General features: G+C 32.1%; 6 protein-coding genes across 6 annotated transcripts; 2 read left to right on the top strand and 4 right to left on the bottom strand.

The window, feature by feature from the left end:
• Nucleotides 1-1233: 1233 nt before the first annotated feature.
• On the bottom strand, nt 1234-2986 carry Tsp_04854 (protein OSCP1). The gene is made up of 2 exons (XM_003369391.1): nt 2149-2986; nt 1234-1424 (listed from the first exon to the last, which is right to left on the bottom strand). Exons 1-2 carry the CDS (start codon nt 2984-2986, stop codon nt 1234-1236), a joined length of 1029 nt encoding a protein of 342 aa, XP_003369439.1.
• Nucleotides 2987-4162: 1176 nt separating this feature from the next.
• On the top strand, nt 4163-13867 carry Tsp_04853 (putative cadherin domain protein). Its single transcript, XM_003369390.1, has 15 exons — nt 4163-4196; nt 4376-5462; nt 5680-7406; nt 7637-8014; nt 8259-8471; nt 8782-9151; nt 9210-9461; nt 9684-10030; nt 10785-10940; nt 11000-11190; nt 11252-11528; nt 11693-11819; nt 11984-12471; nt 12496-12842; nt 13139-13867. Exons 1-15 carry the CDS (start codon nt 4163-4165, stop codon nt 13865-13867), a joined length of 6723 nt encoding a protein of 2240 aa, XP_003369438.1.
• A 513-nt stretch (nt 13868-14380) lies between these two features.
• Nucleotides 14381-16930, bottom strand: Tsp_04852 (putative hypoxia up-regulated protein 1). The gene is made up of 12 exons (XM_003369389.1): nt 16872-16930; nt 16687-16819; nt 16381-16571; nt 16162-16309; nt 15994-16054; nt 15872-15933; nt 15725-15799; nt 15516-15673; nt 15115-15325; nt 14984-15055; nt 14774-14917; nt 14381-14707 (listed from the first exon to the last, which is right to left on the bottom strand). Exons 1-12 carry the CDS (start codon nt 16928-16930, stop codon nt 14381-14383), a joined length of 1641 nt encoding a protein of 546 aa, XP_003369437.1.
• Nucleotides 16931-17013: 83 nt separating this feature from the next.
• Nucleotides 17014-17381, bottom strand: Tsp_04851 (hypoxia up-regulated protein 1). The gene is made up of 2 exons (XM_003369388.1): nt 17229-17381; nt 17014-17163 (listed from the first exon to the last, which is right to left on the bottom strand). The coding sequence occupies exons 1-2, from the start codon at nt 17379-17381 to the stop codon at nt 17014-17016; spliced, it is 303 nt and encodes a 100-aa protein (XP_003369436.1).
• A 106-nt stretch (nt 17382-17487) lies between these two features.
• Nucleotides 17488-20190, bottom strand: Tsp_04850 (hypoxia up-regulated protein 1). The gene is given in 11 exon segments (XM_003369387.1): nt 17488-17590; nt 17779-17893; nt 17946-18074; nt 18129-18208; nt 18263-18417; nt 19015-19093; nt 19363-19394; nt 19462-19515; nt 19781-19845; nt 19862-19875; nt 20186-20190. The coding sequence occupies 11 exon segments, from the start codon at nt 20188-20190 to the stop codon at nt 17488-17490; spliced, it is 831 nt and encodes a 276-aa protein (XP_003369435.1).
• Nucleotides 20191-20957: 767 nt separating this feature from the next.
• On the top strand, nt 20958-23907 carry Tsp_04849 (hypothetical protein). The gene is made up of 8 exons (XM_003369386.1): nt 20958-20989; nt 21037-21101; nt 21148-21245; nt 21641-21697; nt 22774-23031; nt 23090-23289; nt 23348-23498; nt 23692-23907. The coding sequence occupies exons 1-8, from the start codon at nt 20958-20960 to the stop codon at nt 23905-23907; spliced, it is 1077 nt and encodes a 358-aa protein (XP_003369434.1).
• The last annotated feature ends 138 nt before the right edge of the window (nt 23908-24045 follow it).

Raw genomic sequence — 24045 nt, 5'->3', positions numbered from 1 at the left:
TGCTCGTTGAAGCTCACATTTTCAGACTGACAATTTTCAATTGCCGACTTGAATAAGCAAGTTTATTGCTAGCACATTAATCGGTCTGCATAGGATGCATTGTCCAGCAGAGAAGAATCGATCGACGCCAAAAAGCAGCTATTGTTCTGTAATTGCAATATTTCAGCCTTACATAACAAACTTATCCGTTAACAATCGTTAATTCTAACTTCCGTTTCATTCTGGGGCACATTTTTATCGTAACCATAATTTCCTGAAATGTCAATGGCTTTTGCTAAAGTCACCGACTACTAGCGTGTGAATGTGTACTGTTATTAACTCGTTCTTCTTTCATGATGCTAACTTTTGATAATATGTACAATTGTGATATGAAATTATCATAACTGCCTGTTTAATTTCATAATATGCTTTTTTTCAAATTGAAACGTCGAAATATCAAGTTCATAGGTAATTTTGAAAGGACATGACCTTCAAAGGAACTCTTATATTAAGAAAAGTTTTGAAAACCGTATACTGGTTACAGCTGAAAGTAAAATAAACAGTTTTTACACACTGAGTGGCAGTTTTATATGAAGTGAAGCCAGTGTAAAATATTTTCAATTGATCCTTCTCTTGGCCTGTAACCACCATCACTATGCTTTTTCTTCAACGTCGAGGTCATGCTATTGTGAACAGCTACAATAAAACTCTCATCAAAAAGAGGCTAATCCCGCTGGATTTTGTATCGACTAATTTTTCGATGAGGGAAATAAAATAATTCGCTTTACCCTTATCTTCAGCGAAATGACCCCTTGTAATTTTTTTTCTGCAATAAACCACTGTCCTCTTTATGAGCACTAGTAGGTCAGGGAACATGTGTTCAACAGCTAGCTAGCTGCTCGATGCTGATGTCGCGTCAAAATTGCACAGTCCAATAATTTAAACCAATTTATTGCCTTTTCCCCATATTTTTTTCGAACGAATAAACCAGTTACTGAAACAGCACTTAACTGAATTACTTTTGTAATTTGTAAATTAAATAAATGGAAATTTTCAGTAAATACTTATAAAATTAAATGTAAAAAAGAGATAAAAATCGACCATAAAAATGTGTTGCTATAACAACACGATTAAAATATGAAAATTACAAGAATTTTTTTAAATAATATACCTTCATATGAAATTTCAGTAATTTATTGACAAGAACACTCAGTGACTGCAAAAAGAATACAATATTGCATAATCAGATTGCAATCATGTAATTTCATCTACCATATTAAGCAAAATTTCACTGTGAGTTGTGGATGATTCATTTGGGCCCGAAATATCTAGACTTTGCAAAAGTTTCATAGCTTCTGCACTGCGTCTTGTAGCATCTATTCGAATTCGATTGGTGACAGATTTGCATTTGGAAGTATCGTCTTTTTTAATAACACTATCCATATCTGACAATTTTGAACAACCTTCCTCCTTCTCTTTGTTTTCATCACCTTGTTCTTTATCATCTGTCTCTTCTTCGTCATCTTCGAAAAGAGTTAATTTCAAGCAGCCTTTACTTTCTGTAATTTTTTCTATAACAAACGATGCTTTGTGAATAGTTAAATAGCCGTAAGATGCATGTGATTTAGACAGATCAGCATTTAGTGTTCAATTATTCCAACACTGCACGCATTCTAGTGCAATTGTTAATTGGTTTTCAACTGACGAAGGAAACAAATAAAATTACACAAGAAGCAATTGTATACATTATTTATTACACAATCGAAGAACAATTAATAATGCACACTGCTTGGAGATGTCAGTAAATTATGTAATATTTATAATTCAATTTTAATTTTTCAGACATTCAAACAAAAGAATATTTCATTTATAATATTGTATAATTCAATTTTAACATTTAGATTCAAATTTTTTTTTGTTTGTATTTTTAATAAAGATTGAAATTATTACTGATTTTTTCAATTTAAAACTTGTCATACTTGTACGAAATTAATCGACAATAACAATTGATATTGATACCACACAACATTTGAGATTGAGAAGAGGCTGATAATTGCATATTAGTAAATGAATAAAATTCAATCAATTTAAATCAATATAAATTAAAACATGAAATATTTTTCATATATATGAAATATAGCAAGAAAAATAAATAAAGAATGTATATACCTGCGGAGACCAGATGTTGAAGCAGTTGCAAGTCTTCTTTAGCCATACATTCTCGTCGACTCATTTTTCTAAAAGAAAACAAATGCGTAGCTGGTCTAGTGCCCATTTCGTCGAAAATATTTTGTCCAAGATCACTTCCACGAGATGCATTTTTAGCGGATTTTTCTAAAATTTCTTCACTGACATTTTCCGTGTAAATTGAGCCAGGATCAAAGCTGTCTTGACGAATTAGTTGGCCAATGTGATTGTAAAGGCGGATTGTTCCAGGTTTTTTGAAACCACAAGGCAGTTCACCTTTCAATGGCACAGTAAAACGTCCATCTTCACGTTGTAATTTTTCTTGCAAAAGCAGACACACACGAACTCGACTTCCTTGGAAAAAGTTGAGTAAATTTTGTCGTATATAATACAGCTGTGTCAAATTCATGCTGAAATAATTTGCACTGAGAAGGCAGTAGGCGTGGTCAATTTGACCGTTTATTGATGGTGAATCGTAAACAACCTGACGAATTCCATCCAAGTGATTCATGGTTATCACAAGCAGATGTCTAGGACTTGCACAGCTTTGCACTTGATATTTGAACATCATTGTCATTAGATCGTAAAGTTTGTCAAGACTGTTGCCTCCGAGCCTCATGATGCTGGAATGGGCTAATTTTTCGAACAACAAGCGCATCGACGGTTGACTTGGAAGTTCCTGTGGTTCGAAAAGTTGCTCTAAAAATCGACTGCAAAAAATTGCTGCCACAATTTCATTCATCACTCGATGGGCTCTTTCCTTTTTTACTTTTTGCGCTTTCAATCGCTGTTCCAAAATGTAACACATCTCTCCACCCATGTTAAAAATTAGAATTGGTAGAGCTTTCAGAGACATTGCTTTTTCACTATTCCATTTAGATTTGCATTCCGTTTTCAGTATGACCAACTTCTTGGCTTTCTTCTTCTTCTTCTTCTTCTTCTTTTCAACAGAATCGCTTATAGGTTTTCTCGTTGCTCGGCAACGGCACTTGACGCCGTCAACTCGGCTTTTCAAACAAGCTTACCTTGTGCAATGATGTAACAGTTGTCTGTTGGGAAAATTATTGATCCACATGGTCGAGCTGGCAATTACTATTCTCAGCAATTATATACAGTGAAACAAAAATTGCACTGCTTTGTGTTTGTGTTGTTTTTTTATTATTACTCTTTTAAACTTTATAAACAGACCTTAGCACCATTTTCATTTATTCAACAAACTGCAGCAATGAAATTAGCCAAATGAATTTAATTAATTACTTCATCGCGCACTTTGATTACTTTTGAACGGATCTTTTGTCGTGTACTCCATATGCATATGCAAAGATTGAACCTTCAAATTGAGCATGTCTACTGCAATTTTTGCAAAATTAAGTAAAATACTAAATACTGAAAACTAATTACAAAAAGTATCGTGTAATTAAAAATTTTTTATTATAAAAAATCCCATTAAAAAAATTTCAATTTTTTGTTATTCACTATTTTTTCATATTTTATTATAAGAAGAAACTTCAATTACATCTTATTGATCACTCCAACAAAACATTGAATAGCTTTTCATCATTCATTTGCTGTCAGAAGTTGTCACGCTTCTTTTCAAAAGAAGTTTTGTGTAAGGAGAATATTGCTTTACAACTATAAATACATAATGAAAAAATCAGTTCAAATTTTAACTAATGTGATTACAGTAGCGAGTTATAGAAATTACAAAGATGCTCATAATTGAAAATGATAAGTCGTCTGTCTGATTAAAATAGTATTTTTAATAAAAATAGTTATTCCTTATTAATTAATTCGTATTTGAACATAAATCTACGAATATATTGTTTATAAATGTAAAATAATACTTTAGGTGAACGCAGTGGATCCAGATTGCGGGAAGAATGCTGAAATAAAATACTCTATCGATGAAAAATCAGCATCTGCTTCATTTTTCAAAATTGATGCGCTCACTGGAGATGTATGCTTAAATGGTGAATTAGATTATGAAAAGCGTAAAATGCATGACATTGTCGTTTCAGCTTTTGATGGTGGTGAGTTTTATTTTCTATATTTTAAAAAATAATATTACTGACATTATTTATTAATGATGAACATAATTGTTTGCACTGTTGTATTGGAATATATGTACAACAATTTTTACGCATTGTAATTTGACATTCTGATAAATACATTAAATCAAAAAGTAAATTTTAACTTTTTTTTCTCTCAGGAGGTTTATCCAGTTCAGCAGTCATTCGAGTTAGTGTGGAAGACGTTAACGATAACTATCCAACGTTTTATCCACTCGTTTATAATGTCAGCCTCCGTCAAAGTGTTCTACCCGGCACACCGGTTCTTGTAGTATCAGCCACAGACTTAGATAGCGGTTTGTTTGGAGAAGTGAATTATATAATTTCTTCCGGAAATGATGGTGAATCGTTTCGAATTGAACCTCACAGTGGTGAATTATACGTAAATGCAAAATTATTTCCTACTGTCTATCAGCTGAAAATCAAAGCCGTGGACGGTGGTAATTTTGCATCTCCACAAATGGCTACTGTTACAGTGACTGTTCTAACGGAAAATTTTCCAAGCCCATACTTTGAAGAGAAATTTTACCGATTCACTGTTCGTGAAGATGCATTGCCTGGCATATCCGTTGGACGAGTTGTTGCACATGGACAAGGTTCAATAGCATATCATATATATTCCGGCGATCCGAATGGATATTTTTCCATTGACGGAAATACGGGTGAAATTACAGTATCTAAATATTTAGATCATGAAGAACGATCTGTTATTCTCTTGAATATTCAAGCAGTTTTGGGCTATCCACCTAGTTATAATCACAGTCAAGTTCAAGTGATTGTTGAAGATATTAATGACAATGCTCCCCTATTTGATCAAAGCTATGCTGAAATTAGCGTAATGGAAGATCACGAAGTTGGAATTGCTCTATATACTGCAAAGGCAACAGATCGTGATAGTGGTCTAAATGGTCAAATTCGCTATCGTCTTTCTGTTAATCCTGAAAATACTTTTATGATTCATCCAGTCAGCGGTGAAATTCGTCTTAACCACAATCGCGCATTTGATTATGAAAAGCGAAAAAACTATACCCTAGTTATAACTGCTCAAGATGGAGGTATTCCTTCATTTACAACTGAAATGACACTTTTGATATTTGTATTGGACGCAAATGATCACAGCCCTGAATTTTTGCAAAAGATTTATCGCTCAGCAGTGTATGAAAATGCTCCTTTAATGACAAAAATATTTCAGCTGAAAGCAATCGACCTAGACCATGGTACAAATAGGTAAATTTACCTTATATTATTTCATAAAGCACTTAGCGCATTTCTATCATATTAATTATGACGAAATGTTTTGCACAAAGTGAAAATTGAAAATGGCACAAGTTTTTTTCAAATGCCAATAATTATTTAATGACTGCACAAAAAATAGAAAATTTTGTTCATCTAATTTATGCTATAACAGTTTAAATTATGTCTAATCACATGTCCATTATTTTAGCCAAATCATGTTCAAAATAGATCCAAATCAGGAAACTGCCTTAAATCAGACTCTTGAGTACTTTGATGTTTACGCTGATTCTGGATGGATATACGTCCGGAAAACATTAGACAGAGAAATGATACCTGAATTTTCATTTGTTGTTACAGTTAGAGATAATGGCGAACCTAAAAGATCTTCTACAGCAACAGTGTTCATTAAAGTTTTGGACGTAAATGATAATGCTCCAATTTTTGAATCTGCGGCATACGAATTTTCAGTGGAAGAAAATCAACCCAAAGGTACATTTGTAGGGCAAGTAGTGGCTCATGATGCGGATTTTGGTCTTAACGGCACGGTCAGATATAGATTGGACAGTGAACAGGTGAAAATTTTTCATGTCAGCTTGGATGGAAAGTTGATTACATCAGGTGTTTTGGATTATGAATTAACTGATTTGTATGAACTTCAAATAATCGCTTACGATGGTGGCATACCATCACTTTCTACTACATGTAAAGTTATAGTACATGTAAAAGATGTTAATGACAATGCTCCGTTTTTCATTTTGCCAACGCGTCAAGATAATATATTATTTCGAGAAGAACAAAGTAGTGGAACAGAAGTAATTCAAGTTCAAGCTAGAGATCCAGATTCTGGGCGTAACGGAACAGTACGTTACCGTTTAGATGCAGAATCATCTACTCCACCAATGCCGTTTCGAATAAATCGTAGAACAGGCATCATATACAGTACTGAAGTTCTGGATTATGAAAAAGGACCAACAATCTATAAAGTAACAGTCATTGCTGAAGACTGGGGAAAGCCGATACTGTCATCCAAAAAGTGTATCACAATAGAACTTGTAGATATTGAAGATGGAAGTTCTTACGCTGACGATAATGAAACGTCAACGTTTGAACTGTCAGAATCAGTTCCAGTTGGAACAAACATTGGATCTGTGGATTCTGAACGGATTGGTTATTTAAAAAATTCTAAAGATAATAATTCACCGATTACTTTAGAGCAGTTGGTAGATATTTCTTACAGTATCTCATCTGGCAATAGTATGGGAATTTTTGACATAGATCCGTTTACGGGTGCACTTTTTACCGTCAGAAGATTAGACTATGAAATGACTAACATGCACTTTTTGACGGTAACCAGAACTAATACTTCACAAACGACATTTCCAAGAATTAAAGAATTTCCGATCAAAATTCATGTTCTGGATGAAAATGACAATCGTCCGGTTTTCTCTGATGATCCGGTAATTTTCTCATTGCCTGAAAATACACCTGTTGGAACTGATATTTGGATGTATAATGCTACTGATGCCGATACTGGAAAGTTTGGTAGACTGAAATATCGAATTATTGATGATGATTTAGGCAACAGTAAAATGTTTTTCATTGACCCTTTGCGCGGGGTATTACAACTGCAATCTGAATTAGATTATGAAAAATGTACAGAATATGTAATTGTTGTGGAAGCAACCGACCAAGCATCTTCACCATATGATCGCCTTAGCACACAAGTTACAACAAGAATTTATGTTGTAGATGTCAACGATAATTCCCCAAATTTTATTAGTAACAGTACAGTAGAAATATATGAAGATTCACCCACTGATTATCCGCTCTTTTATGTCATTGCCACTGACGCTGATTGGCTTGAAAATGGTCGAGTTACTTATTCAATTAAAGATAGAAATGTTAATAGCAAATTTGCTATAAATGCTGATACAGGTAAACATTTTTTGTTTTTAATGTTTATGCATATATAATTTTTCAATGTAAAAAAGTTTCTTTTTAAAGAGCAGACATTGTTTTGTAGAGCAAATAAGTGTATTTATAATGACATCGACTATACTGTTTTTATGACTGCTTACTGCAAATCCTGTGTTATGATGCACAGTGGGAATGTATATTTTTGCATCACTGTCAAGAATTGTAATGTTTTCATTTCTGCATTATAGGTGCTTTAACATTGACAAGACGTTTGACAAAAGATGATCCTAATCACTATCAACTGACTGTCAAAGCAACAGATCATGGAAAACCTCCTCTCTCAGCAACACAGATTATTCAAATTCGTGTAATTCCAGGGCATTTAAATGCTCTACGATTTGAGAGATCATCATATAGATCATCAATAATTGAAAATACTTCACCGGGTAGTATAGTGGTGCAAATAAAAGCTTCAGAAGGAGATGAAAAATCCACTTCAAACTTTACTTATCACTTACTGCCAGGCGGAAACGGCTATGAAAAATTGAAGATAGATGAAATTACTGGCATAATAACAACAAAAGAATCACTGGACAGAGAAGAATTTCCTGAGTTGGTTGTAGCAGGTATTTTAATTTAAAACCTGTTCAATGCTAATAATATTTTAATATTACTTTTTATTTTTATTTTATTGAATAACTTTTTAATCTAAGAAATATTTTGCAAATTTTAAAATTAACTGATAAGCCTAAATAAGTTTTCATGTTCTAATAACTCATCAGAAATGTATCAGATTATGATATTTCAAATTTTAAATTTAAGAATACAAAATTGTATTCTAGTTTATTTATTGAATTCAAAAAAATTTAGTCATTGCTGAAAACATAAATGAACCAAGTCGGTTTGATATTTCTACTGTGTACGTTGAAGTGGAAGACGTAAATGACAACCGCCCAATTATTAATAAAGACAGCTGCCATCCTATAGTGATTCCAGAAAATGTCCACATGAATAACTTAGTGACTATTTATGCCACTGATAGAGATTCAGATTTGAACGCAAGAATTGTTTACAGCATCGTTGGTAAGAGATCCTGCTTTGTTGACATTGATATAAATTCTACATATGTAAATCTTCTTAATTAGTTTCATTTATTTTATAATGGAAATTTTCAAACAAACAGCACAAAACAAAATATGGTTGCTTCATTTTTCTGAATAAAACGTTGCCTTATTTAGAATCTGAAGCAACTCTAATAAGATAAACTAACTTATGTAAAACATTTCTAATGTCATAAATAAAAATAAATTTATAAAATAACACAATTTATAAATTAAACTTTAAAATTATCCCAGCATTAATTTAAAGTAGTGAAATTTGTATATTTCTGAAGGAGGAAATGATGGTGAAAAGTTTAATATCAATCCACAAAGTGGATTAGTATCCTGCAAAGCGTTGGACAGAGAAAGCAGAAGCCAATACAACTTAACAATTTTGGCCACTGATTCTGGTGTTTCCAGATTAGCTGATTCTTGCAATTTAATAGTGACTGTTTCTGATGAAAATGACAATGTGCCAAAATTCCAAAGCGATGTATACTCGATTGATGTAGTTGAAGATGCTCGTCCAGGAACCACGGTACTGAAGCTAACCGCCGATGATTTCGATGAAGGACGCAATGGAATTTTGACATACAGCATCGCTGAAGGTGCTGATGGAACTTTTGACGTGAAACCAAATACTGGCGAAATGGTGCTATTGAAGTATGAAACTTTATTGATTTTTAATCTTAAAAAATGATGACATGCATTTTTAATTTAGACCTTTGAATTATGAATCCGTAAAAAGTTATAAATTGAAAGTAAACGTCAACGATCAAGGTGCAGCAAAACAACACTGGAGTACAGCAGTGGTGAACATTAAAATTATTGATGTCAATGACAATGCCCCAGTATTTATTAAGCAGCCGTTCGTGGCAACAGTATCAGGGAAAATAGCTGCAGGACAGCGCATTGTTAAAATTACAGCAAAAGATGCTGATGGGCCTGGTTTAAATTCTGATTTATATTACAGGTAAAACTTTTTTAATGGACTTGTTGCATTTTTATCATATATTTTTATAGCTTTTGTCTTTATGCCTTTGAATTGTTTTCAAATAATATGCATCTGTTTCGCTAATGATAAATATAAATTACACAAATAAGAACTTTGTGAACAGATTTGTTTCTTTTATGCGTTTTTAATATATATTTTATTTTTATTTGCTAGCTTTATGGAAGCGCAATCAATGTATAGCATTAATCCTGTCACTGGTGTTATAAGCGCAAAGCGTGAAATTACTTTCAAACCCGGTAGCATTCATTTTTTAAAAGTAATCGTTATGGACAAAGGAGAAGTGCCTAAGAAAACAGTTGGCTTAGTAAAAATTATTGTTGAAGAAGAATATGGAAAAACTGAGGAGCTACTTTCTTTTGAGAAAGATGTTTATTATACCGTGATTGAAAAAACAATTCCATACAATAGCTGGGTCAAGCAAGTAAAAGCTATACCAAAACAGTTCCTTGGAAAAAGCGCACCTCAAGTGCAGTATAGAATTGTTGCTGGGAATGAGCTAAAACTTTTTTCAATTGACCAAGCTACTGGTAATTTAATTTTTATTTATCAGAATTTGATAATAAATAACGTATTATTTTTGTGCTTCAGGTGACATTAGAATAGTAAGTAATTATGGAGATCAAGTACCATTTCAGACAGACCATCAACTGATGATTGAAGCATTCACTTCAAATGAAAATAAAATTCAAAGCCAATTAAAAGCGTTCTGCTTTTTGCGAGTGGTATTTTCTCAAGAAAATAATCATCCTCCTCAGTTTTTGCAACAACGATACACTGTAGCTATACCGGAAGGAAAGCCACGTGGAACTTACGTAATTCAGGTAACACAAGTGTTTGAAAATTTTATTTTAAATAAATTTTTAAACATTTGAAATTTATAATTTCGTTATGGTATACAATAGTGAATTGGATAACCGCCATTGCAATGATTTAAATGCTTAGCAATTTTATTATCGCTCATGCGTTTAATTCTATTAATGCCATTAGCCAATAATTCAGTGAAACAATTTTATTGGATCAATTGAATAATGTAAAATGGATAATATGCCAATCAAAATTTAAATTAAAAATGAAATATTTTAGGTTTCTACTGTTGATTTGGATATCGAAGAAAATTCACAAATAACTTACAGCATTCGAGGCGGTAATATCGATTCTGCGTTTTCAATTACGTCAGATGGATTGGTTTCAACGAAAATTGAATTAGGTAATACTGTGGCAAGCAATTTTTCAATTCATGTGTAATAGTAAATTACAGGATTTGCTTATATATAAATTTAGATCGTGAAATCAAAGATCATTATGAACTTATACTTTCGGCAACAGATTTTGCAAATCCATCTCAGATCACTACAGCAGAACTTGAAATTACTGTCCTTGATGTCAACGACAATACTCCATCATTTCCTCCAACAAAGCCTGTTTTTGTAAAAGAGGGTAATATGATTTGTAAATTTTGAAATGCATGAAATGGTTACAATTATTTATTTCTTTAGATATTCCAGTCGGCAGTTTCATTGCTTCTGTGACTGCAAATGATGTCGATTCGTTCCCTGCATTAACCTACCATTTTACAGAAAAAGGCAATCCAGGAGAATTCTTTAAAATAGATAAATTTTCTGGTCAGATAATGCTTGCCAAGCGATTGGATTATGAAAAACAAAGTATCCATACTTTGGAAATTCAGGTAAAAATTGTGCAGAAACAGAAAAGATTCTGAAACTATTTGTGTGACTACTTTATTGCAGGCATATGATGGCATCCACTATGCATTTGTAAAGCAAATAATACAACTAATTGACATCAATGACAATGCACCCACTTTTTCACATGCAGTGCATCAAATATTTCTTTCTTTGGGATCTGTTCAAGGCTCTACAATTGGTCGTATTACAGCAGTAGATGAAGATGGAGGAGAAAATGGACGGATAACTTATAAACTTTTGAAAATAAATGATCTAAACTTTGCAAGACTAAAGTCAACGCCATTGACAACCCCAGAAATATGGATCGATTCTAATACAGGTAAACTTTTTTGTAGCTCTGTTGAAGTATTGTAGGTCAATGAGTGGCTTGACTTTTACTTGTCACAAATTTTATGAAGATTAATAATAGCACGCTTACGACGCTGCATTTAGGAATTCTACACTTGAATGAAACTTTAATTCGAATAGAAAAATATTTGCCAGTTTTTAAATTAATCGTCGAAGCTTCTGATAATGGCAAGCCACAACGATCAAGTCGTCTACCAGTAGTGGTTCAAATTCATTTTTCACCTGTTCAAGAAGCAGCAAGGTTCGCTCTGCCGGTGTACAGGTACATTATAATTTTATTTGCGCATAATTGAAATATAAGATGACATACAACTTGATGGCATATTTCAGTTTTACAGTCGCTGAAAATTTGCCCGTGCATACAGTATTAGGTTATTTGAATATAACACAGACAATGTCTTCCAGTCAACATCATCTAAGTTACAGCATAAATGCAAACGGAATATTTGAAATTGACGCACTTGGTAGACTTATTGTAATGAAACCACTTGATCGAGAAAAAGTTGACAAATATCATTTTGTGGCAACAATAGAGTCACATGAATTTGGTGTAGAAAATTCAACTACAAATGTAATCATTTACGTTGAAGATGTGAACGACAATGCACCTGTATTCAGTCATCCTGAATACCACATCAGTGTCAATGAGTCAATGCCAGTTGGAAGTGTGATTATGAAATTATCTGCCAGTGATGAGGATATTGGTGTGAACTCTTTGTTGCATTTTGAAATCACCTCTGGAAACACTGAGTCGACTTTTGCAATTGAAAACAGTACGGGTGTAATAAAGTTGCAGAAGAAATTAGACAATACCAAAATCAATCATTACAAATTGATTTTGAAAGTGACTGATTCAGGTGTACCTGCTCGTTCATCTTTGGCCATGTGCTACGTTTTGGTCATGAGAGAAATGAGTAGAAACGGACCATTTTTTCCAGTTGGGTTATACCTTGGACATGTTAAAGAAAATTCACCAAATGACACTTTGATTTTTACTGTAAAAGCTGTGAATGATAATCAGGCTACATCAACATCTGCGTCAGAAGTATTTTACTTTATAAAAGAAACTGAAATGGAAGATGATGGAAAATATTTTGCAATTAATTCAAAGAATGGTGAAGTTCGTGCTAAACAACAGTTTGATTATGAAAATAGAACATCCTACAAATTTACTGCAGCCGTGAGAGATTCTCTCGGAAGAGAACATACCGTACCATGTCAAGTTCTAATCAAAGGAGAAGATGAATATGCGCCTGCTTTCAGTGAACATCGTTATGTTTTCAAAGTAAGTGGCAGCAGATGTATTTTTTAATCATATTTTTAATTGCACTACAAGCAATAAACAACTTTTGTTTAGCTTTTCTTTCTATTTTAGAATTGATATTCAATTATTTTCATATACTAGACAATAATTTAATCTCGTGTCAAAAATATTTATTCTTTTAACTGAATAAAAAAATAGAACAATAACGGTTATTTAACAAATAGCTTTACATTCTAAATATGCTTAATAATCAAGTTGAATCAATTTATTATTAATAAGCAATACAAGTTCTGTTGTTGTTCACACAATCTGTTTAGACAACTTTCGACGCCGTAGTCAATCATGGAGTTGGAGCAGTGTATGCAGATGATAAAGATGACGGATTGGACGGCCAAGTTTCTTATGAAATCAAAGAGGAAACAAAGTTTTTCGAAATTCATCCTAAAACTGGAGTAGTGACTCTTCGTCAGAGTTTAGAGAAATTACAATATATGAACGACGAAGAAGAGCTGGCACTGATCTATCCAGAGTCACAACGTTATTCTGAACTTACTTCAAATGCAGATTCCAAAGATTCACGGATGCGTGGAGTGGAGAAACTTTTCCTATTTACTGTTGTTGCGTTTTCAGGAACAAATGCCAACAGAAGAAAATTGAACACTACTACCATAGAAATTCAAATTTCCAAACCCCTTCCATCAAAAGCCGTTCCACTGAGCTCGGCTTTTATTGTCTCAATTTCTGCCGGTTTGATATTCCTTTGCTGTTGTGCTGCTGCAATTATTTGTATAATTCGTATTCGACGGCCGAACGTGCAACCGTCGATGAAATCAGTCAGCTATCCAAAATATCCACAGAAGCATTCGAAATTATCAAATAGCAAATATGCTTTTTTCAAAATGAACAGAAAAGAAAAAGAAGAATCCAGATCAAATGTCTGCTTTACTAACTGCGACGTGTGCTGCAATTCACCTGATGAAAAATTACCAACAATTCCTATTTTCATTTTTAAGCATGATAAACCTTTTCAAGTTGCCAGTTGGTAAAAAGAAATTTTTTGTTCAGTTTTAAATAAAATTATATTTTGAAATGTTGCGTCATCATATAAATAAAATTAGCATTGATGGACAAAACAAATTGAATGCAATCACAATAATTTACAAACTAAATTTAACTGACAAATTACTGTTTAAATTCATCATTTAAAATTAATAATTAATAAATATTAAGCACTTTTCAGAAATCTACTTTTTTACATAAATCTGCTTCAACCAGTTTATAAAACCACGCTGTTTCATCTCGCAACAGTCAAAAATTAACAAAAAAAGGACATTTAATTTAAATTTAAATAAAAGAGAAAAAAACACAATTTGAATAAATTCACTCATTTACCATACACTTTTTTCGACCTTTCACAGTTAATATCTATCCATCTAACCACTGATTCCCATCAATGCTCGTTGAGCAATTTTAAAACCAACAGTTTTTACTAATAAAAAAAGTAAGAACAAAATTTGCAAGTAAGTGTTCGAATATTTTTTCAACGTTTCCTTTCAATTTTACAATTCCACGTGCTTTTTTTCCGGTTTATCTTCAGTTTCATTGGTTGCAGTATCCACGGGCGTTGCCGAGCTTTCGTCCGTTTCAGGTATTTCACTTGTTTCATTCGTCGATGATGCTGACTGTGCTTCAGTTTCGTTAGTTGGTTGAGAGCCAGTATCCGGTGGTTGGGTTGTCACGGGGCGATGTATTTTCAGCTTATTCAACAAATAACGAACCTCGCGATCTAAATTACCCGCCTTTTCTAAAACATTTTCAACTGTAAAAATAGGTGACAAATGTGGTGCCGTTTGGTTCTGCTGCGCTTCAACATTTTCAAACCATTCCTTAAAAAAATTCAACTATCATACTGCACTACATAGAAATTCAATGTATAATAATTTAAAAATTACCATAGTTTCGTTCAACATATTGCTCAATGTTTTCAGTTCAACTTCAGTCAGCGCATTTTGTTCTTTCATTTTCTCAGAATGTTCCAGAAATGTTTTAGAAAAATTAGCCACCTCTTTCAAAATGGCTATCGCCTGCGGTCTTCTCTGCAAAATCATAAAATAATTATACTTATCAATTTTTTTCAGTTTATCCAAAATATAAATATTTACTGTAAATTCATTGTGTCGAAAGAATAAAGCTTCGGTGACATTTCTTATGAATTTCAACTGCTCCTTGAATTCCTAAAAATATTCAAATGCATCCTATATGTATAATATGCGCATGTACAGTATTCATTTACTTCTAACAATGTCTGAGGTCCTTGTTCCTCTAGCCATGTCTCAGCAATTATCAACTGTGATCGGATATGTTCACGTTCTTCTTCTGTTGATAGTTGTACGTAATCTGCTTGATCGAGTTTATCCCGAGTTTCAAAAATAAACGACTCCAGATCATTGCTCGCCTTTTCCCTGAGTTCTTTTTTCTCTTTATACAGTGCATACGCCTTAAGTCTGAAATAGAGCAAATCAAAACAAACTTAATGAAATAATACCTTTTAAAATGATAACAAAAGCGTATAAATAATGTAGGGGAAAAAAATTTTTTTTTTCACCTGAAACATTACAAATCAATATACACTTATTATATGATGATGACACAGAAGTTAAATATTTTTTGTAAAAAACTTTATTCTATCAATACTTTGCTTTAGAACGTTCCATCTCTTCAACTGGAATATCAGGAATATCAACAGCTGACAATTCGAGTGGTATGTTAACGCGAACTGTAGTAATTTTCGGTTTTTTCACATCAGGAACTGAATCTATCTTGCCTGTTTCTGTAGAATTATCTGAAGGAGCCTAAAATTCAAAATGTACCACTAAAATAAAACAATTACTTAGATCATTTACGCCAGAATCTGTTCCATTGCCTGATGAAAATGTTGACGAAGTTGTTTCATTTTTTTCAGCATCATCATGCGCAACCTGTGTGCCAAATAAAATAATGCAATATAAGAACCATGCACATGAATTAATTCCCTATAGAAAATTCTTTACTGTGTCATTAGCAGCGCCGTCCTTCGATGGAGCAAAGAAATCGCTAATTTTTTTCCCAATTTCTACAGTCATTAAAAAAATCAAAAATTTCACAAAAAATATTGTAATATTTAAAAATTAACTTGATAAAGTAGATTGTTCTTCTGTCTCTGGCAATATTGTTTTTTCGAAAGTTGCCTCTGCCTAGAACAACATTTACAATGCAAAATTGAATATAAAATATTTTTTTCGTTAATATACATATTTAACCCAAATAAAAGCTACGTGAAAAGAAAAAGTTAAACGCATACTTCGATAATATGCAACATGCCCCCTTCATCCATACTGAAGTGCACACGAATGCCTTTAAATTTGACCGTTTCTTCTTCACTATTATCTGCCATCACAGCGGTAACATTAAGCAAATTTACCCGAGTAATGTTCAAACTACCAATACTTCTTGAAACAAAAAATTAAATTCATATTATTAATGAATAAGCCAAAGTAATACAGAAAAAAGCATCCCCTACTCTATCTGATCATTCGTCAAATGCTTCAAGTTACCGTAATTTAGCATCAGCTCAAAATCATGTGTATGTCTCGAAAAAGTAATCATCTTCTTTTGTGGATAGAAATTTTTTAATCCATATAAAACACGGCGTATGATTCGACGCTCAACAGGAGTATCCAATTGGTCCATTCGTTCGCTTGCAAAATGCACCTGGTAATGCGCTCATTATTTATTATAGGTGTAAAATAAATGACGTTCAAAATGCAAAGATAGAACAACTATAAAATATGGAAATAAATGAATAAATAAATAAATAACGTCCTACCTCTACAGGATATAAATTACATTCACGAATAATAAACTTTTTCACTTTAAAACCCTTTGTTTTGTGTGCAGCAAAGTAAACAGCACCCATTGCAACAGCTTCATCTGCATTCAAATATTTTCCCAATTCTTTTCTATAATAAAATAAGTTAATTAAAAATAAACAATGCAAAAAAAAACAATTACCCTTTCACCGCAACTTGTAAACGTTCTTGCAATTTCGGTATTCGAGTAGATCCACCCATAATTATGATGTGATCAATATCTTCCTTAATAGGCAAATAAATTTTAAAAAACCCAACAAGCAACAAACCAGACAACAATACAATCAATATTTGCGTACTAAAGTAATTTCAGCAGTGTTCAAAGCTTGCTGAATAGGTATCTGCACTTGATCAAACAAATCTTTGCACAGATTTTCAAATTGCTCACGGGTAACATGAGTACGAAAATCCATATCTTCGTGTAAACTTTCCACCTGTGCAAAAATGAAACTGGGACATTTTTTATTAAATGATTAAAAAATTTTAATTCAAAACCAACCTGCGCAATCGTCTCCATATTTGCAGAAAGAATTTTCTTCACCCGTTCAGCCTCATCGAACAGTTTCACCATGGCTTTGTGATTATCAGTAATCGGGGTTTTCGGTTTATGCAATGTCATAAATGTCTTTGCAAGATGATCCCGTAAACGCATTGTCCACAATAAGCCACCAAAGCGACGATTGAATCTATCCCAACAAAGCAAACAGAAATTAAAATAACAGATTTTAATAAAATAAAAAATCGAAGCCGCGTCGAAGTTACCCAAAGCCGAGCACAGTCATCTGCGGCTCTGTTTCTTTTCTCAACTTGTCTTCCACAATTGCATATTCTAGAATATATTTGTTAAAGCAACCACTGTCGCTGTTTAAATCAAAAAATAAAATATTTTCAAATAAAACTGAAACTTTAAAAAAAGAAATCTCTGCTCAAATGATATGCTAATAATGATGGAAAAATTTGTCGATACATCTAAAGCTATTCTTTACGCTTATTTGGAATTTGAAGATAAATAAATTTCACAGTTAAAAAGTCAAAAAATGTTAAACAACATTTCATTACGAAATATAGTAGCTGTTGTTTTCCAGGCTCCCATGTCATAGATAAGTACAGTGGTTGCATTCTTTGAAAATTCTTTCCGGCGAAACATACCATAGTTTAAACCGGCTAAAATGAAGATGATATTAACCAAAAATGATCAAATAATTCAATGTTTTACCAGCTGTATTATCGTTTATTAATGACAACAAATTCAAACCAGCTATATCAACAGCGTTAGCCATAGCACGCCGTTCTGCCTGAGTAAAGTATGCCGGTACAGCAATGACGACATCCTTGATTTTTTGCTCTTGAATTTACTATTTTATTTGATTTATTTTACAAAGTAAAACAATTTCCATACCTGCATAAGCTTCCGCAGCAGCTCGTGCATCAGCAAGTATCATAGCAACTAAGTCTTCAGGACTGTATGTGTTGCCACTTCTGCAAACTTTTGTTATCAAACAAATACGTATCAACAATCAATCTACTACTCACGATTTTTCTTCAAATAATACTGTTCCCCTGTTTGGATCCGCTATTAAATGATAAAATGGAAAATGTTTCTGATAATCCTGCACAACAGGATTATCGAATTTTTTTCCAAGCAAGTTTACTAAAAATGCGTATGAGGCGACTGGCTTTCGACGTCTCTAAATTCACCCAAAAAAATTTCAAATTACATATACGAGAATTAATAAATTTTGAAATTTCACTACTGGCAATTAAAAATAACTATAAGCTAATTAATATATAATTTACTTAAGTGCAACATGTTAACCACATGATACATTCACAAAACTTTTAAAGCTTTCATTTTCTAATATTACATATGCAAAAGAAATTCCAGAAAATTTTTCAAAAAATATAGCATATTAAAGATATAAACCACTTTTTACAAAAATAGCAAATAAATCAAACAAACTATTTCACATAGTTTGCATTAACAGCAATATAATTATTGCACATAATTCTCCTACCTACCTACCGGTAATAAAAATACTTCAAAAATATTTTTTTACTTCTTGATTGAAGACAGCCCCTTTAAAAACTTCCAATTAAAGTAAAATGAACAAATTATTTTTTATTTGACATATATTACATACCTTATATTTTAAAATTTTCACATGAAAATTAAAATTTTACGTAAAATAAAATATTCCACCAACAATATTATTTCATTATTAAAAATTATAACATAAAGTGCACAAAACACCAAAACATATAAGAAACTATAACTTAAAAAATACCTGAGAGGCAGCTTGATCACCAAAGTAAGTCTCTTCGCCCAAGATTGCCACAACATTAGATGTCTTCCTTTGAGATTCCCTACAAAATTATAATTCTTTCAGATTCACTTGAGTGTACATGAAAGAACAGTTAAATTAATTGTCATGAAATACTGTTTTTTCGAAAACTGAAAACATAACATACAAAAACCGAGCACAGTTTTACACTGTCCATATTGTAATTTCAAAAAATAATGATATAACTTGATTTGAAAAATAGCAGCTGTTCAAATTCAATACAACGAAGACGTGCTACAGTACAGAAACATGAAATGCAACAACATCGAATTTAGTCGAAAGACAACTTACTTATTTAAACTAATTTCCATAGGAACACCAGGCTACAAAAATAATAAATCAGTATGAAACACTGTTGTATAATAAATTAAAAAATTACTTTTATTAAACCAACTTTATAAAAGTGACTTCCAAAGTCGATTGAGATTGCAGACAACTGACATTCTGAAACAAATAATTTGCTGAATACTAAACTCAATCTAATTTTAGACTACCTAGCGTTGGAATTTGCAGAAGCAAAATCAAAAGAACTGGAAGGTATAATATATTCAAATTTATCCCATTTTTTCGACGGTTGCTTGTTAAATTCATCCTAAAACAGTTTCTAACAGAAACGCTAGAAACAGACACGTACAGTAGATAAAAGCAGACGCCTTCAAACAAAAATAGGAAGGCTTATTTATCGCATAAACTACAACAAATATAATACTGACACATCATCGTAAAATCGCCAGAAACTTACGGTATTAGATTGCAGTATGCGTACTTGATCGTCTGAATTATTAAATACTATTAATTGACTTGCTAAATTTAAATTTAATTTAAATAAAGTAGCATTTGTATTTCTGTAAATTCTATTCTCTTAATTTCAAGTTTTATAAAAGTTAGGAATTAAAATTAAAAATTAAAAACTTAGTAGCAGCTTACTGGTAAAAGTACTGACTTTTAAATACCTCAAAATTTTAGCATAACTTCAATTTCAATTAAATAATGCTTTTATTTAATAATAACAAGGCGTTTGTTTTTAGTTTTTAATACAATAATACAACAAAAACAAAATTAAAGTGAATCGAATTTAATTAAAATAGAAGCATGCACACATAAATTAATAAACTTCATTTTATTTTAATTAAAATGATAAATCAAAATAAAAAATATTTTTTGCCTATATTTTCTGCTTTCATTTCATTTGGTGAAATTTTACAGTATGATTTATAATTAAAATATTCAAGTTCTTTTGGGTACAGTAATGTGTTCGACCTCATCGGTTTGAGTGATCAAATGGCATCTTTTTTGTTTGATTGCAAAAAGAGGAATCCTTCTGTTTGTGATTTTAAAGATTCAAAAGCAGAATTAATTAAATTTCTTACTTCACCACTGCATGTTTCTCAAATAACAGCTTGGTTTCATCGTTACGCTCCAGATGTGGGCTTTAGTCCCAATGATTTAGAATCGGTAATGTAGTTCTGCATTGTTTGTAGTATGATGCTGTATTCTTGTAGTGCTTTCTTTATGAAATTTTAGTTTTATTGTAGTTTCAATTTCTCGAAAATAAACTGCATGGTATCCTAGATTTTATTAATTTTCAATTTTGTTCATGTTGAGTAGTTTGTTAGTTTGAATATTCAATAATTTTTCTTTTCCTTTTCAAGGAAAAGAAATTTTTTTAATACTACTTAGTGTTGTTTTTGGTTATCATTGTTAAATGAATATGAAATTTGTCTTTGCATTTAGTGATTTTTGACTTATTCTGAATGTTGTTTTAGACAGATAGATTATTTTTGATATTATTGGTTTTGGTTGATATTATATTTGGGTTGAATTTGTCTGCCATAGAAAATGCGGTTGAAAATGGATTTTCCTTATTTCCAGGTCATCATAAAACTATGGCAATGCGTACACTCACTGCTTGTCTTGCGTAGGTGATCTTTGTCTCCTCTCAAATTGTACATAACATTGTTTTAGCGATAGCACTCTTCGACAGCTTGGGTACGAAAATGGTTTGAAATTTCATGAAATTATGTATCCAAGTATGTTTCTTGAATGTTTTTCTTTATAATAATTATTTTGTTTTAGAAAAAAATGTCTCCATTGGCATCTTATCACATTTTATAAAGTTTCATATATATACCACATTTCGAGCTCCTGTAATAAAAAAAGGTTTGGAAGAGAAAGTAGGTTATTCATCATCATTTTGCGATAGCGATAGATTGATTTCAGCATAAAATGGGCAATATTTGAGCGATCTTGTCAAATGCTCTTGTAATATCTTGTGCAACGTTTATAATATCTAAATTTTTTACTTGTAAATTTTTCGAAGATTTGTTTTATTATGTATTTTGCAAAATTACGCATACTTCTTGCAAGAAGAAATTTCTGTATAAGCTTCATCTAAAAATTTGTTATAGGAACTGATGCAGAATGAAATTGAATCTTTGAAATTAGAAAATGATGAACTTTCAAAAGAGCTATGCATTGTTGAAAACGGCAAAGAAGAATTTTACAAAAATGTTGAAAAGGCAAGAATTTTTACCAGTTTGATGTCAAACTTATTAATGATATATTTCAGTATACGAAGTTGATCAATGAACGAAAGGAAGCAGTTGAATGTAGAAAGAAAACTTTGGTATGTTTTTCATTTTTACTTTTGAACTGTGAAGACGCATGAAACAGTAATTTGTTTGATGAAATGTATTTATTGAAAATTGTAAATAGTACTTCCATTATCTCAATTTACGGAAATGTTAGTCATTTATTTTAAAATAGAAGACATTGTTGAAAATGAATTCTGTAATCTTGAGATTTCCACTGAGTCTGATTCAGCGGGAGTTCACTTCCTACTGTAGATTGTCCGTGCCTACCAACAAATGCTGCTCTCAATCTGAAAAGCACTCCATAAATCAGGTGAAGCTTAATTTTTTTCATCTTCTCTTCTCAATGATGAGAGCGGCAAATTGTGGACATTCACCTACCTTATCGAGATTGCCACACAGCGGGCCATACTTATGCATACACATCGTTGCGGTAGTGAAACGAAGCTCTTCTTTCTGATTTTTCAAATGATGATACTCATGCCTGTTTTGCAAGAATTTCAACAATTTCACTGCCTCTCCAATGTCTTCATTCTGTGCTTGGATAAACAGGAACTTGGGGAAGATAGCCAACAGCCAAGATAGCTCAAATTGTCACGGAGATTTTATGCCAACTTCCAATTGAGCCCATGAGGATCTAAATTTCAACATGTTTCTGTCAAATTTTAGTAGCGGCAGATACAGTAAGCTTGCTGATGACGGAATAAAAAACAGCAGGTTTTCGAGGTACACAGGTGTGTGTCTTTGGCTCTTTTCTGTACAAGAACGTAACGGCCGATCTGTAAAAATCTAGCAAACAGGCATACAAGAATGACGCAACGCATCAGACAACATTTATGCTAGTTCGCTTTTCGTGGCAGTTTTTATACCGCGTTCGTTTGTATTTTGCTTCTTGCTCTTAGAGATCTTTGGCCGGCATTGTCCTTGTAGCAAACACAGGCTGCGATAAGCAACACGTAACTTTTCATTTTTGAAAAGGGCATATTATTATAGAAAGAAGTTGTCAACCGATGCGATGCTGTTGTGAATGAATTTAAAAAAGATGTAGAAAAGGTGAATTTTTGACGCTTTAGCATCTTTTTAAAAATTGAAATATTATGTGAATTTAAAGGAAAATTTGGAATTGGAACTTGAAAAATTGGAAACAAGATTGCGTGAACTGAATATTCAATATCGGGATTATGAGAGTGTGCAAACGGCAGAGGAAATATTGTCCCTTCGACAGGCGGAAGAAATGCAGTTGCGCACACATTTATCAGAAATCCAAGAAGAAATAAATATATTGGAAGAAAAGTTATTGAAAGTTGAAAGTCAGACGGATGGAATGGAAGCTTGTCAAATAGTTCTATTTGAACTAGAACAAGAAGAAGTAAGCAATGCACAAATTAGTAAAGCAGGCTTTGTGTTTATTGAAAACAAATTGTTAGATATTATGCAACGAATTGGAAAACAAATTAAATGATATCAAAGATAAAGTTGCTGCACTTCAAGATGAAATCTACAATTATGTTTGCGCATCGGATGAATTGCAGTTGAAATGTAGTCGACTTGAAGAATTGGAAAATCAAGAAAGCAAAAGATTTGATGAAACAAAATTGCAGATTGCTCAAAATGAACAATTGAAAAAGTTTTTTTTTCTCTTTATTTATTTGTAGTTTATTTGGATAATTGACTTTTTATTTTAGAAGAATTGAAATTCTTCAAAGCAAGCAAGAAGCTTGTGGTAAAATTAGGGAAAGGATCAAAAGCATGCGTTTAAAGTATGATAACTTACTGCAAGAACGAGCTGAAAACGAAGCTGCTTACCAACTACGAATGATGGAAATGAATCAAACAGTAAGAAATAAATTTTAATTGTTTTAAATATTTATTTATTCAATTGATCTGTAGCGATAAGATAAGAACTATATAAATTAGGTAGATGAATGAATTCATCCATCTTTGGTTGATTGCAATTGATGCATTACGTTGTATTGATAATAAATTGCTTATAAAAGATAATTAATTAATTTGTTTGTTTTTTTATTAGTGGTCAGCTTATAATAGAAAATTTCATGAAGATATGCAAGCCGTTTCTTATTGTATGAAAGAAATTTTGAAGTTGTCAGAACGGAACTCTGAAATTGTGGAGAAAACGAACGAGATGTTGAACATGTTGGCTGCACATTACAAGCCTATTGAAGAACTTGCACAGTTGAGGAACAAATATATAAAACAAACCAAAACAAGTGTTAAAAATGATTAATGGTTTTATGATATACCTTTATTAATTTTTTCGCATCTTTGGTGCATTTGAAGCTGCATATATTGTGAAACATACTCTGACATGTTTACATGTTTTTTGTTTGTAAAAATGTCGAATAAACTGATGTTGTTTGAAATG

Source organism: Trichinella spiralis, assembly GCF_000181795.1.
Source record: "Trichinella spiralis strain ISS 195 chromosome Unknown Scfld1557, whole genome shotgun sequence".
In the NCBI taxonomy this organism is placed as follows: Eukaryota; Metazoa; Nematoda; class Enoplea; order Trichinellida; family Trichinellidae; genus Trichinella; species Trichinella spiralis.
This window is presented reverse-complemented; position numbering and strand designations above follow the sequence as displayed.

Coding starts and splice junctions, on each gene's coding strand:
- Tsp_04854 (XM_003369391.1), bottom strand. CDS start 2,986: ATGGGTGGAGAGATGTGTTACATTTTGGAACAGCGATTGAAAGCGCAA. Junction 1,425..2,148: donor TCAACATCTGGTCTCCGCAG/GTATATACATTC, acceptor CAAAATTGTCAG/ATATGGATAGTGTTATTAAA.
- Tsp_04853 (XM_003369390.1), top strand. CDS start 4,163: ATGCATGACATTGTCGTTTCAGCTTTTGATGGTG. Junction 10,941..10,999: donor GCCTGTTTTTGTAAAAGAGG/GTAATATGATTT, acceptor TTATTTCTTTAG/ATATTCCAGTCGGCAGTTTC. Junction 12,472..12,495: donor TTTGGTCATGAGAGAAATGA/GTAGAAACGGAC, acceptor CATTTTTTCCAG/TTGGGTTATACCTTGGACAT.
- Tsp_04852 (XM_003369389.1), bottom strand. CDS start 16,930: ATGGGTGGATCTACTCGAATACCGAAATTGCAAGAACGTTTACAAGTT. Junction 16,055..16,161: donor GCATGTTGCATATTATCGAA/GTATGCGTTTAA, acceptor ATGTTGTTCTAG/GCAGAGGCAACTTTCGAAAA. Junction 15,800..15,871: donor ACGGCGCTGCTAATGACACA/GTAAAGAATTTT, acceptor TTTGGCACACAG/GTTGCGCATGATGATGCTGA.
- Tsp_04851 (XM_003369388.1), bottom strand. CDS start 17,381: ATGCGTTTACGGGATCATCTTGCAAAGACATTTATGACATTGCATAAA. Junction 17,164..17,228: donor ATATGGAGACGATTGCGCAG/GTTGGTTTTGAA, acceptor ATTTTTGCACAG/GTGGAAAGTTTACACGAAGA.
- Tsp_04850 (XM_003369387.1), bottom strand. Junction 18,075..18,128: donor TGCTGCGGAAGCTTATGCAG/GTATGGAAATTG, acceptor AGTAAATTCAAG/AGCAAAAAATCAAGGATGTC. Junction 17,591..17,778: donor ACTATATTTCGTAATGAAAT/GTTGTTTAACAT, acceptor TGATTTAAACAG/CGACAGTGGTTGCTTTAACA.
- Tsp_04849 (XM_003369386.1), top strand. CDS start 20,958: ATGGCAATGCGTACACTCACTGCTTGTCTTGC. Junction 23,032..23,089: donor TTGAACTAGAACAAGAAGAA/GTAAGCAATGCA, acceptor ACAAATTGTTAG/ATATTATGCAACGAATTGGA. Junction 23,290..23,347: donor CAAAATGAACAATTGAAAAA/GTTTTTTTTTCT, acceptor TTTTTATTTTAG/AAGAATTGAAATTCTTCAAA.